A 12065-nucleotide genomic window follows, 5' to 3' on the forward strand; every position below is an offset into this window, starting at 1 on the left:
TTAAACGTCTTAGGCGACATCATTCTACATCTGCTTAGTATTTGCAGCATTTAAAACATGAATTAGCACTGAAACTGTCCACTTCGAAATCCCATTATATTAAGGTTACTCTTCCTTCATTCATAAAAATAGATTCCTGCAAATTTTGGAATTACCTTGGCCATCAAAAAGAGGACATAAAAGAAATTAAAAGTGATTATGGGAGCCTCGTTACCAAGAGGAAGGAAATAGCTCAGCTCTTCAATGGATACTTTCAAACTGTTTTGGGGGGGGGGGCCTTTCAGATATGGTTTTTTTGATGCACCGAAACGATCCATCGATCCTAGCGAGGTTCCTGTCATTACCAGAGAAGGAGTTTTGTCGTTGCTTCGTAAATTCGTAATTCGTAAATTTGTAAAATAAATATTCGAAACGGTCATGGTCTTGACGGCATTCCAAATGCTTTTTTAAAGCGTTATGCCGACCAGATCTCGGAGCATCTTGCTAAATTTTTCACTTTACCTCTGCAAGCCAGTGAGTTGCCTAAGGATTGGAGGAAGGCTCGTGTTGTACCGATCTATGAAAAAGGGGATAAGTTACTCGTGTCTAATTACCGACCGGTATCAATTATTTCTACATCCTGCAAACTCCTAGAGCACATCCTGGCCCGCTCTATAAACGACTTTTTAAAGGAAAAGGACATCCTATCACCTTTTCAGCATGGTTTCAGGAAGGGCATGTCAACCACTACTCAACTAATTACGGCGGTTCATGACTTTCTCAGCGTACTGGATAACTCGGCACAGATCGATGTTCTTTTTCTGGATATGGCGAAAGCTTTTGACAAGGCACCGCATTCAAGGCTTCTTTATAAATTGCAGTTGATTTATCTTGTAGAATGGGTCAGAGCATACTTAAGTGGTAGAACGCAGTCTGTTGATGGGAATGGCACCCTTTCTGAATCGCTTGCTGTTACATCCGGTCTTCCGCAAGGTAGTGTGTTAGGACCTTTGCTGTTTTTAATATATATAAATGATTTAGTAAATGTAATTCCGCGGTCAGTCTCAGTAAAATTGTTCGCAGATGACTGCGTTGTATATAAAGAAGTAACATCAATAGAAGACCATAAATTGCTCCAAGAATTTTTGCTTAAAATATGTCACTGGTGTGAAGAACGGAATATGGATTTAAACATAGATAAAAGTGTTCTTCTCCGAGTTACGCGAAAAATAAATCTTAGCTGTTACCAATATTGCCTCCACAACAGTCACATTAGCGAGGTTTCACACTATAAATACCTAGGAATAACCTTTAACAACCGATTAACCTGGGACACTCATATTTCTGAGATCTGTTCAACTGCATTCTCGAAGCTCTGTTTCTTGAGACGAAAATTAAAACATACTCCTAGCCACATTAAGTTATTGGCTTATAAAACTTTCACCTGGTCCAAACTTGAATACTCGTCGGTAATTTGGGACCCCCACACTAAGAAAGACATCTATCAATTAGAGCTCGTTCAGAGAAAGGCAGTACGTTTCGTTTTTCATAAATACAGAAAGTCAGACTCCCCAACACAACTTATGAAGGATAATAATATCCCGTTGCTTAGTACACGTAGAAAACTGAACCGCATTTCTTTCCTTCATAAAATTTTGGCAGGAAAGCTTAGCATTGCTCCCCCCTCATTCCTCAAGCACTCCACTACTCGAAGGACCCGACATTATAGCGAGCACTCACTACAGCCTATATTTGGTAAAACAAACTCATTTAATCGCAGTTTTTTCCCTCAAACAATAGCTGATTGGAACGCGCTTCCTGAATCGATTTTTCGCTCTCCTGACGTGGAACAGGCCCTTCAAACTTTGTTTCTTCAGTAGCAAGTAAACAATTTCAATGTTCATTGTTTTAGTTTCTGCTCTGTCATCTTTTAATTTTTGATTTTCGTGTATGACACATGCAATGTAATCTTTTTTTCTTTTTTTGCATTTGCGTGCTGTTATGATTTTTCTTTCCATGCCCCTCCTGCTTGGGTCAATCTGGCCTGCAGTATTGTGAAATAAATAAATAAATAAAATTCATAAAGTAAATCCGAAGACTACAGCAATCGGCAACAGGCAGACGCCTCTCGGAAAAATATGGAGGAAAAGCAAACTGAGGGAAAGCCAGAGCCAGGCAACAATACCGGACGAGTACCGAGGAACCCTCAAAGTGGCGCCGATACCCAAAAACATAGATCCAAGCCTACACAAAGTACGCCGAGAGGCAAGGACCGAATACATACAAAAGACCCTGGCCACAAGAGAGAACACAGTATACGTAGACGCTGCGACAAACAGGGAAAGAAACCATCAGAGCAAAGTTGCAACAGTAATCAACTCGGAATACGAAGAAATCACACGTGGAACGATTCCGGAATGTACAGTGACCGAAGCCAAGGAAGTGGCCGTTGCTCAAGCGGCCGAGGAGGGCTACCGCACTGGCAGATCGCTAACAATACTAACAGACTCACAAGAAGCCTGCTGAAATTACCTAAACGGCAGAATTAACCACAAAGCACTAAGAATCCTAAGTGAAAGATTCACTCACAACCAAATTAAACACGATAGTGTGGATTCCCGGGCGCACTGACATCGATGGAAACAAGACGGCGGATAGGATAGCTCGAGGACACTCAAATAACCGAGCACCTAGCGAAACCGACGTCTACAGCGAATTCGAGTCAGTTGTTCAGCGATATTCAGAAACATTAAACTACTACAGAGGGTACGAAGACAATACCCACACCCACACAAGCAACTAAACAGGGAAAAAGCGGTCGCATGGCGACAACTTCAAACAGGAACATGTCCTAACCTCGACATACTAAGCAAGATTTACCCAGCGCACTATGAAAATGTCTGTCCATGGTGCAGGGACAAACCAACATTATACCACATCACATGGGCCTCTCAGAAGGTAGACGAGCTAACCAAAATTAAAGACCCTATTGCGGAACAATGTGAGAGGATGCTCTCCAGCGACCTCCTGAAAGTCCAACAGGGACTATTAAGGCGTGCTCGCCGGGCAGCTACCCTCAGTGGAGCCCTGGACTAAGGGAACCAACCCTGGAAGAAGATGGAAGACACCATCTGAAGCCGCAAGAAAAACTCTGTAAAATAAAGCGATAAACGTTATCCTGTCCTATGCTATCGGGCTGTCACTTACGTTTCACGAGATAGCGATAACGTGGCCTATAACGTGCGCGCATCACCACTGGTAGTTCGCGTGTGTTGTCTCAAGGAAGGAAACAACAGCGTTGGCGCCAACATACGATGACTCATTCCATTTCCCGGGGACACGCCTCCTAGCTAATGAAGCAAACGACGGCTTGTGCGCAGCAGACGACGGTAGCGAGAAGCTTTTTCGACGGGATAATCATGCGCTTTGAGGTAGCTGCTTTATTTTTACTGCGGAAGAAAAATGTTTTGCTTTACCGAGTACCTTTCATTCAGTGCCTTCATTTCAGTTCCTTAGGCAAAACGTCAAGTTGGCGTCACGTTACGAAAGCAAAATTGGGCCATCGGCGCCATTTTATTCGCGTCGCATCTACGTCACGCATCGAAGAAAATGGCGGAATGTCCAGAATAGTGCCCCCTTTCTCAATGCTATGTCCCCAAAGCGGATCGCTTTGAAGATAAAGCCCACGCGACCGCATGCGGCTAGTTACTGCCGAAGTACAACGACCCCCACCCTCTCGTCCCTCTGCCGGTGGCATGCGCGCGTCGGAAGACGTCGCGGTCCCCCCCCCCCTTTCCTCCCCGCTTTCCGCCCTTGCGAGCGCGAGACTGAGCCTCGATCGTTCTCTCACTTCCGCCCGCTTTCAGTCGTTTATACAGCGTACCAGCATAGGGCACACGGGGACGGTGTTATCGCCCTTGGACTTTATACCGAACATCAAGGCGAAAGCACCGTCGGCGGCGACGACGACGGCATAAATGTGCCTTGAGTGTCCATATAATTGTTATCGCAATAATACGTGACAACATGCCATGCGCCCCAATCTACCCCAAATCGGCATCCTTTATCATTTTGCTTCGGCAGCTGTTACTGAGCTTTTAAAACACGACAGTTAACGCATGATATACACACCTGTAAGAGAAGCCTGAACAGGTACCGGTCGCCAATGTGTCCGCTCAACCACTTTGGGAACTCCCACTCAAAGTCAATGCCACCCAGGTGATACCGCTGCACCATGCGCAGCGCAGACCGAATGAACCTGTTGATAACAGAGACGGCTATTCAGGGAAATATGTAGACTCACAAAACAAATTATAATAACCAACGCTCACCAAATTTGACATCACCTGGTGGCATGAAACGAAAGCGAGAAGGTAATGTGCCAGTAAAGTGATGTCACACCATGTCTGCACGGACGTATTTTTCTTGCATACAGTATTTCGAAATTGTATAAAAAGCCCTATTTTTGACTTATAGAACGTTTCTTCAGTATAGAGCGGTTTTCAAACATTTTCAAATAAAATGCTCTGATATTTTCACGTCATATGCTTGCTGCTTTCACAGTACACCAACTCATACGCGGTAAAACAAAAAAAATGCAGTAAAAGATGGCATGCTTGTTTTTCACACGGTGATTTTGTTTACTGATACAGTTCTTCAAAAATATAATTCAGCCTAGGAAAAACATACGCATAGTTTGTCACATGCGAGGTCACTTTTTCCGTGCGTCTTAGAACTTGTGGTTATTTCTTTCAGTAAAGCATCTCTGAAAGAGTCCAGCATCGATTAGCTTTCTGCTATTGAAAAGAAGATGATAAATAAAAAAGCAGAGAAAGATACGCAGAAACAGGTATACTGCGTCTTGCATTATGATGTTGCTTTTTCTTCTATAATATGGCAAGTTGTACACGAGGAATAAGAATAAACTGCCACTGCTCTAAACCTAATTGGTGCCCTGCTTTCTTTCTCTAAATGACTTGGCAGTGACCGTCCGTCACTTCGTTGTCCCCGCCGTGGGGGTCATTGCCCCCTGCTCAAATCGAAGTGGCTCCCCTACAGGGGCCTCACCACTGCCACTGGGCAAACCTGCTTTTACTCTTGAATAAACCAGTCGATTCTCTGTTCTCAACCTGTCGAAACGTGTATTACTTTCCTCCGCTAAACCAAGTTCCCAACCAATAATGACCAAGGATCTTTATGAGGGTTTTTTAACACTAGCCATTGATGACGCTAGTCCTACTCCTGACAGAAACGACGCCATGATTACGTTTCCTGTCTTCGCCGCAGAGCTTCAGCTTCCCAGCTTATGGCCTGAGAATTCCGGAGTTTGGTTTCTGCAACGAGAGGCGCATTTTCAACACCAGCGCATGACTTCACAGACAGCAAGGTACCTGCACGTGGTCGACGCGCTATCCTGCGACATCGCCAATGCCAGAGCCGACTTTCTAGCGGGTACGCCTTCGGCCACGGCGTACGACAAGCTGAAATGCACGATTTTACAGCGCCTGCAGTCATCGCTACAAAGTAGGCTCCAACGGCTCCTCTCTGATAAACTCGCTGACCGACGACCATCACAAATTCTGCACCGGTTGCGTCAGTTGCTGGGTGGCCACTCCACAAACGAGAGCCAGCTTCCAATTTTGCACGAGCTGTACTTGCGGCGCCTCGCACAGTCCGCACGCATGGTGCTGACGGGTTCCGACGAGACGAGTCTCGATCCGCTAGCTACGCTCGCTGACCGCATATGTGACTGCTCGTCTGCGACACAGCCACCTATCGCCGCTTTGAGAGTCTCACAGCCAGGAGACCGACTCTCGCACCTGGAGGAACCAATCGGCCGCCTTACCAGTGCAGTGGAGAAGCTAACGACTGGTGGCAAAATGGCGACCAACTTCGGCGCAACCATTCGCCTTCGCAGTCTTGCAGCGTAGCTTGGGACTCGCCATGGCAATTGTGCTGGTAAAACGTCGCTTTCGCGAACGAGCAAGTCGCTGAACCCCGACGGCAAACACACCGGGCAGTCGCTAACGTCGCCATGTGACAGCGGCAATCGTGCAAGCCGCCTATTCTTCGTAGTCGACCGCATCACCGCCCCCACCCCCTCATCGTCAACATTGAAGCCGAGCTGTCTATCTCTCTCGCCACTGCCGCAGATTGCCAACGCGGCAAGTCAGCACCCGCGCTTCACTCAGTGAACAACACCGCCATCGCGTCCAATGAGCTCTGGTCAATAACGCCAGACACCGAAGTCTGGCCCGTATACAGATGAATCGTTTTGATCGCCGACGTCTGTTTTGCCTTAATGGGAGCGGACTTCCTCAGCCACATCAACTTAGATGTGAGTGTTCACCATCGGCACCTAAGGGATATCGCCACATCTCTCGATGTGCTTGGTCTCCAGTCCAATCGGGCGGTCTCAACGTACGAGAAGATACTTGCTGATACCTGCCACTCACGAAGCCCCGAAACGATGCGCTGCCCATGAAGCACAAGTTAACACATCATATGACCACCCCCGGCTAACCTGTCACCGCGCGGCCACGGAGGCTCGCTGGCCGGAGGCTGGAAGTCGCCCGCCGTGAGTTCGAACACAAACTTTAGCTCGCCGTTATTCGTCCTTCCTCCAGCAATTGGCCTTCACCTCTCCATCTGCTTCCAAAGCAGGACAGCGGCGACTGGTGGCGTTGGGGTGACTACCGAACTTTGCATACCGTCACTACACTGGATCAATATCATATTCCCCATATGCATGACTGCGGCGCGCGTCAAAGTATACTACCAGATCGAATTGGTGAGCGAGTACCATCAAATTCCTGTCGACTCTAGCGACATTCCAAAGGCAGCAATCACTACTCTATTTGGCCTATTTGAGTTTCTCCGTATGCTTTACGGTTTGAAAAATGCGGCGCGTACACTTCAAAGGTTCATACGCGCAGTTACGCGTGGACTCCCGTTCATTTTCGTCTACCTCTACTTTGTCGACATCCTCCATGCAAGTCGCACAGACGACGAGCACAAAGAGAATCTTCGCCTTCTATTCGAGCGGCTGGATGAACACGGTCTCGTCCTAGAGCCCCAGAAACGCATTTTCGAAGTTGAAGCCCTGGATATATTTGGCCATCGCGTTTCACCTCAAGGCACCAAGCCATTGGAATCATGAATTCGGGCAATTCAGGATTTCCGTTCTCCAATCTCCTTTCGAAAGTTGTGCGAGTTTCTGGGGCTCATTAACTTTCACAGGCGCTTCATATCATCGTGTGCGCAAGTTCTTCAGCCGCTAACCCACCTGCTGCACGGCTACTCCAGAAAGACTCCTACCTTCCACTGGTCCTCGGAGCATGAACGCCGCTTCGTCGAAGTGAAAACATGATTGGCGACTGCAACGTTGCCGATTCATCCGTTGCCCGACGCGCCAACTCGCCTTATGGTAGATGCCTCAACAACGGTGGTGGTCGAAGTACTGCATCAGTACAATGACACGAATTGGAGGCCGCTGGGCTTCTCCTTAATGCGGTTCAAACCTACAGGAGCTAGCTACAGCACCTTCAGGAGGGAAATGTTGGCCTTCTATTGCGCTGTCAAGCATTTCGTTTCTTTCTTGAAGGCTGCAGCTTTCGCATTCTGACCGAGCACAAGCCGTTTTCCGTTTTCAAGAACCGTTTTCAAGAACCGTTTTCAAGAACAACAGTCCATCGTACTCAGAACGTGAGCTACGGCTACTTTCCTTTATAACCGAATTTTCTACAGACATCCGCCATATATCTGCGACCGAAAATCTCGCAGCTGACGCACTGTCGCGGATCAGCGCTTTTCTTGCTGGCCTTGTGGACTTCCAAACTTTAGCCTTCGCTCAGTCAAACGACCCCGAGCTGCGCCAATTGAGAGAAAAAGGCTCGTCGCTCCAGCTTGCGGAGGTGCCGCTTCCTTACAAAACATTTGTCATGTGGGGCACATTGCCCATTCGTGCTCCATAAATTTTTGCGGCCAATGTTTGATTTACTGTACGAGCTAAGCCATCCCGGCGTCAGAGCGACCCAAATCGTTATCTCAGACCGCTTCGCCTGGCCAGGGATCAACAAGGATGTTTGAAGCTCGACAAGAAGCTGCCAAGCCTGTCAGGCCGTGAAAGTGACCCGGCACACGCGTTCAGTGGTGCAGCCATTTTGATCACGTACATTTAGGCTTCGTGGGGCCTCTCTGCACTGCCAATGTTTCATATACCTGCTCACGTGTGTGGGCTGGTACTCAAGGTGATTTGAGGCGCCGCCTGTAGAAGACATCAGGACCGACGCAGTGGCGGAAACATTTGTTGCTACGTTGGTGTCGTGGTACGGTTGCCCTTTGCGCATAACTGGCCGAGGCCGGCAATTCCAAACCTCACTTTTTCTGCTTTTGCGTGACTACTCCGCACGCACCTTCACAACACGGCTTACCACCCACAGAGAAACGGCGTTGTCGACCGTCTCCACCGACAACTGAAGGCGTCACTGACCGCCAAGCTCGACACACAGCGCTGTGTTGAAAGGCTACTACTAGTACTACTGGGGCTGCTAAAAACAATCAAGAATGGCCTTCGGGTCAGCTCAGCCGAGATGCTCTATAGGTCCGTGATCCGCCTTCCGTGCCCGTTTTTCGACACCTAGAAAGGCAGTCCGCCAGCGGCCACGCAGCACTTAGGCTACCCTCCTGTCTCGACCAGCGTCGACCTTCAGCCCCACGTAAAGCCGCGGGCAGCCTGTTTAGTTTCCGGACAATGGACATAATCACGCACGTCTTTCTGCACGCGACACTATCAAGGCACCGTTTACTCCTCCCTATGAAGACCCTTTTCGTGTGGTTTCACATTGAGAGAAAACCTTCAAGATTGACGTTAGCGGCAAAGAAGAGAGTGTGTTGTGACCGCGTCAAACCTTGAACAATAACTCTATTCCTTCCGCCATTCACACCTGAGGCTCCGGAATTCTATTGCAGGGGAGTGGGGGTAGCCCTTGCTGGGACCGTCCGATACTTCGTTGTACCCGCCATGGGGGTCATTACTCCCTACTCGAAACGAAGTGGCTGTCCGATAGGGGCACCACCACTGACACTCAGCAAACCTGCGTTTACTCTTGAATAAAGCCAGTCGACTCTCCATTCTCAACTTGTCAAAACATGTATTGCTTGCCACCGCTAACCCGAGCTCCCAACAACTTACTTGAGTCTGGTCCATCTGTAGGCGACCACGTGTGACAGTGCTCCGGGACCGTGCGCAGCCACGGAGAGCAGCACCTGCGTCAAAACATAGCGACTGCTGTTTCAGCGAGTACTTTGGTGTGCTAAAAGAGATCCACTCATAATACAACACGATGCTTTCTGATCTCTTCTTGCACTTTAGAGAAAAGTAACCGCTATCGACTGCACAGATCGATACCGACACCAAAAGCTTCGTTCTTGCAACTCTTCAAATTCGTTCTGAAATGAATACGAAGATATTGCACTGCCAGTGTTCGCTTTCGGACCCCATTCTCCCTATAGCACATACGCCCGATGCTGAAGCAATGTATCACTGACTCATGCCCGAAGACGCATAATAAAAGGCCTTCAAGAACTTCGCTCGTACAAACCAGCGCTTTGAGAAGCTTGCAACATTAGTCGGACCGGATTCGGTCATTCCAGCGACTGTAGGCGGCCGACGGTAGGTCAAAATGGCTTCATTATGCAAAAAAAGAAGTGAGGCGTGCAGACAGGACACAAGAGTACAGAAGTGGACAACTGCTAGTAACTGCCGAGACGATGATAGGGCGATCTCGCAAGCATGTGTATCTGGAATAGCAAAGCGTGTCAAGCCCTCTGGTTTCGCTGCAGATCATGCTTACGCTAAAAAGACGCAAAAGTGTGCAAATGAAGCCGAAGCTACGTTCAACGCCTGTCATATCATATGCTGCGGCAACAAGTCCATCATAGAAACCGAATTCAGCGTCGAATTGCTCTGCCTGCAGACGAGTGCAATCAAGGGCCCGACGCACTGCGTGAACGCCGCAGTACGTGAACGTACAGGCTCCGTAAAGGTCAGTATGTTGTTAGTAGCCTTGGAAAAGCTCACTGGCAAGAAGTGATATATTTGTGTTTTCGTAAACAGTAAACGCAAGCGCATACCGGTAACAGATGTTAGTTGTTTTTCAAGCACTCTGTTTTCTACAAATTATTATGGTGCAGTAAGGAACAAGCATTAGTGCGTATCGAAATGTAAACTTTAAAGAAAGACTGATGCAAAATACAACACTTAACGAAACTCATAACATGCAAGGGCGATGACACTCGTCTAGAGCCTCGAGCAGCGTACGGTGGAGCAAATGAACTCTAATATAGCGTAGCTGTTTGACTAGCGACAAAGTACTTGTGCCTGAACGGGTTTGAAGTTTTTCTACTTGCGTTTGCAGTTGGTTCTTTGTAACTCGTTACCTGCTTTAAAATTTATTTCTTCCTTCCGCAGAGCTCCACACGGTTTGGGCACTGCGGCGCGCTGTACATGCAATCACTATGCGCTTTTTTCCTCTGGCGCGTTCATGACTACCACGAGACCGAATTGCCGAACTGCGTCGTAAATTATTATCATCGTGTGACTGCTTCGAAGGAGGACCGCGTGGCGTCGCTTGAGTCGCTGGAATGAGCGAATAGCAACAATTTACTTGCAAAAATACGTGGGTCCGCGTCCTGGCTCACGATGAAAAACTTACGGGTCGCGTTCATCGCCAAAGTTTGCAGTGCTTTTATCATCCTACTGCTGCGCTGTGGTGCGTTTCTACAAGATCGTGCTCGTTGTTTTCTTTCGTATGAACACATTTCAATGCTCAATAAAGTTTGCAGTTATTATGTAACGGCAACTATGTTTGTTCAAGGACTCCTTTCTGACTGAAATAATGCCATGTAGTAGTGACAGTGAAGAACACAGCAGCAAAACTATGAATGAGGAACCAAGTTCTTATTGGGCGAACCTGAGCTTCCAAAAAAGGACTACACTCAAAGCACATCGATAGTGCGGAACGCAGTCGGTGATCGTCGAAATCTAAGCAGCGGGTCAAGCGTGTCGGCTTTTATGCATCACTCGTCTAAGGTTCTAGTGTTATCACTGGTGCCCACGCGGTTTCCAGTAACTACTACACAATTCGTGTCGTGCATGCAATCGGATAACGTAAGGTTCCGCGAGGACATTCACAACATATAGAATAAACGATAACATTCCTGTAAGTTCCAAATCATGCGGGCGCGTCTTGCACTGAGCGATATCGTTTAACATTTCTGACAAAAACGCACCGTGTCAATCCCTTCTCTTAAAAAGAATCGTCCCAATGCTCCAAACACACGAAAGCGGAAAGAAAACCACGAATAATAAGGAAATAACGACAACAAAGAAACAAAGTCTCTGCATTCGTCAGCAGGCATATAAATGCTTAAGGCGCACCACGTGCGTGACTTAGGTTGTGTACGGCGCCGCTGTGATTGCGAAATGCTGTCTGGTAGGAACTCATAGTCCAGAGCGCCAATAGGTCGGATGATCTTGCCGGGTTCGAACTAGCGGAGTAACAGCTTCTGGATAAGTCCTCGTCGGCGTATCAGAATCCGCACTCAGACATGCTCGCCAGGCTAGTATTCCAAGTAGCGTCATCGAAGATTGTAGTGCCGGCTGTTGGTCCTCTGCAGGTTGTTGATGGGCATGCGTGCGAGCTTTCGGGCTTCTTCGACAGGCTGTAGATAGGCGCGACGTCAAGATTCTGTTCATCCGTGACGTGTTGCAGCATGGCGTCGAGAGTCTTCGTCAGTTCCTTCCGTAAGCCAGCTTGAACGATGTGATTTGCGTTGTTTCTTGCACTGCCTTGTTATGAGCGAAGGTCGCGTAGGGAAGGACGGCATCCCACGTTTCACGCTCGACGTCGACGTACAGTGCGAGCATGTCGGCAATCGTCTTCTTCAGGCGCTCCGTAAGACCATTCGTCTGCGGGCGGTAGGCACGACAGTGTGGCTTGTCCGCTTGTATGGCAGAATGGATTGGATGAGCTCTGCAGTAAGATCCGTTCTTCTGTTAGTGATCGCGACTTATGGGACACCAT

The 12065-nt window shown here is 48.0% G+C and overlaps 1 protein-coding gene across 1 annotated transcript in view; it reads right to left on the reverse strand.

The window, feature by feature from the left end:
• The window catches only part of LOC142573273 (chitinase-3-like protein 1), a 372557-nt gene that overhangs the window by 232137 nt on the left and 128355 nt on the right, over positions 1–12065 (reverse strand). The window contains exons 4-5 of the mRNA XM_075682907.1: positions 9173–9246; positions 4111–4237 (exon numbers count right to left, since the gene is read on the reverse strand). Of these exons, the coding sequence (XP_075539022.1) occupies positions 4111–4237; positions 9173–9246 (201 nt within the window). The remainder of the gene's footprint in view (positions 1–4110; positions 4238–9172; positions 9247–12065) is intronic.

This window comes from Dermacentor variabilis, chromosome 2 (genome assembly GCF_050947875.1).
Source record: "Dermacentor variabilis isolate Ectoservices chromosome 2, ASM5094787v1, whole genome shotgun sequence".
Lineage (NCBI taxonomy): Eukaryota > Metazoa > Arthropoda > Arachnida > Ixodida > Ixodidae > Dermacentor > Dermacentor variabilis.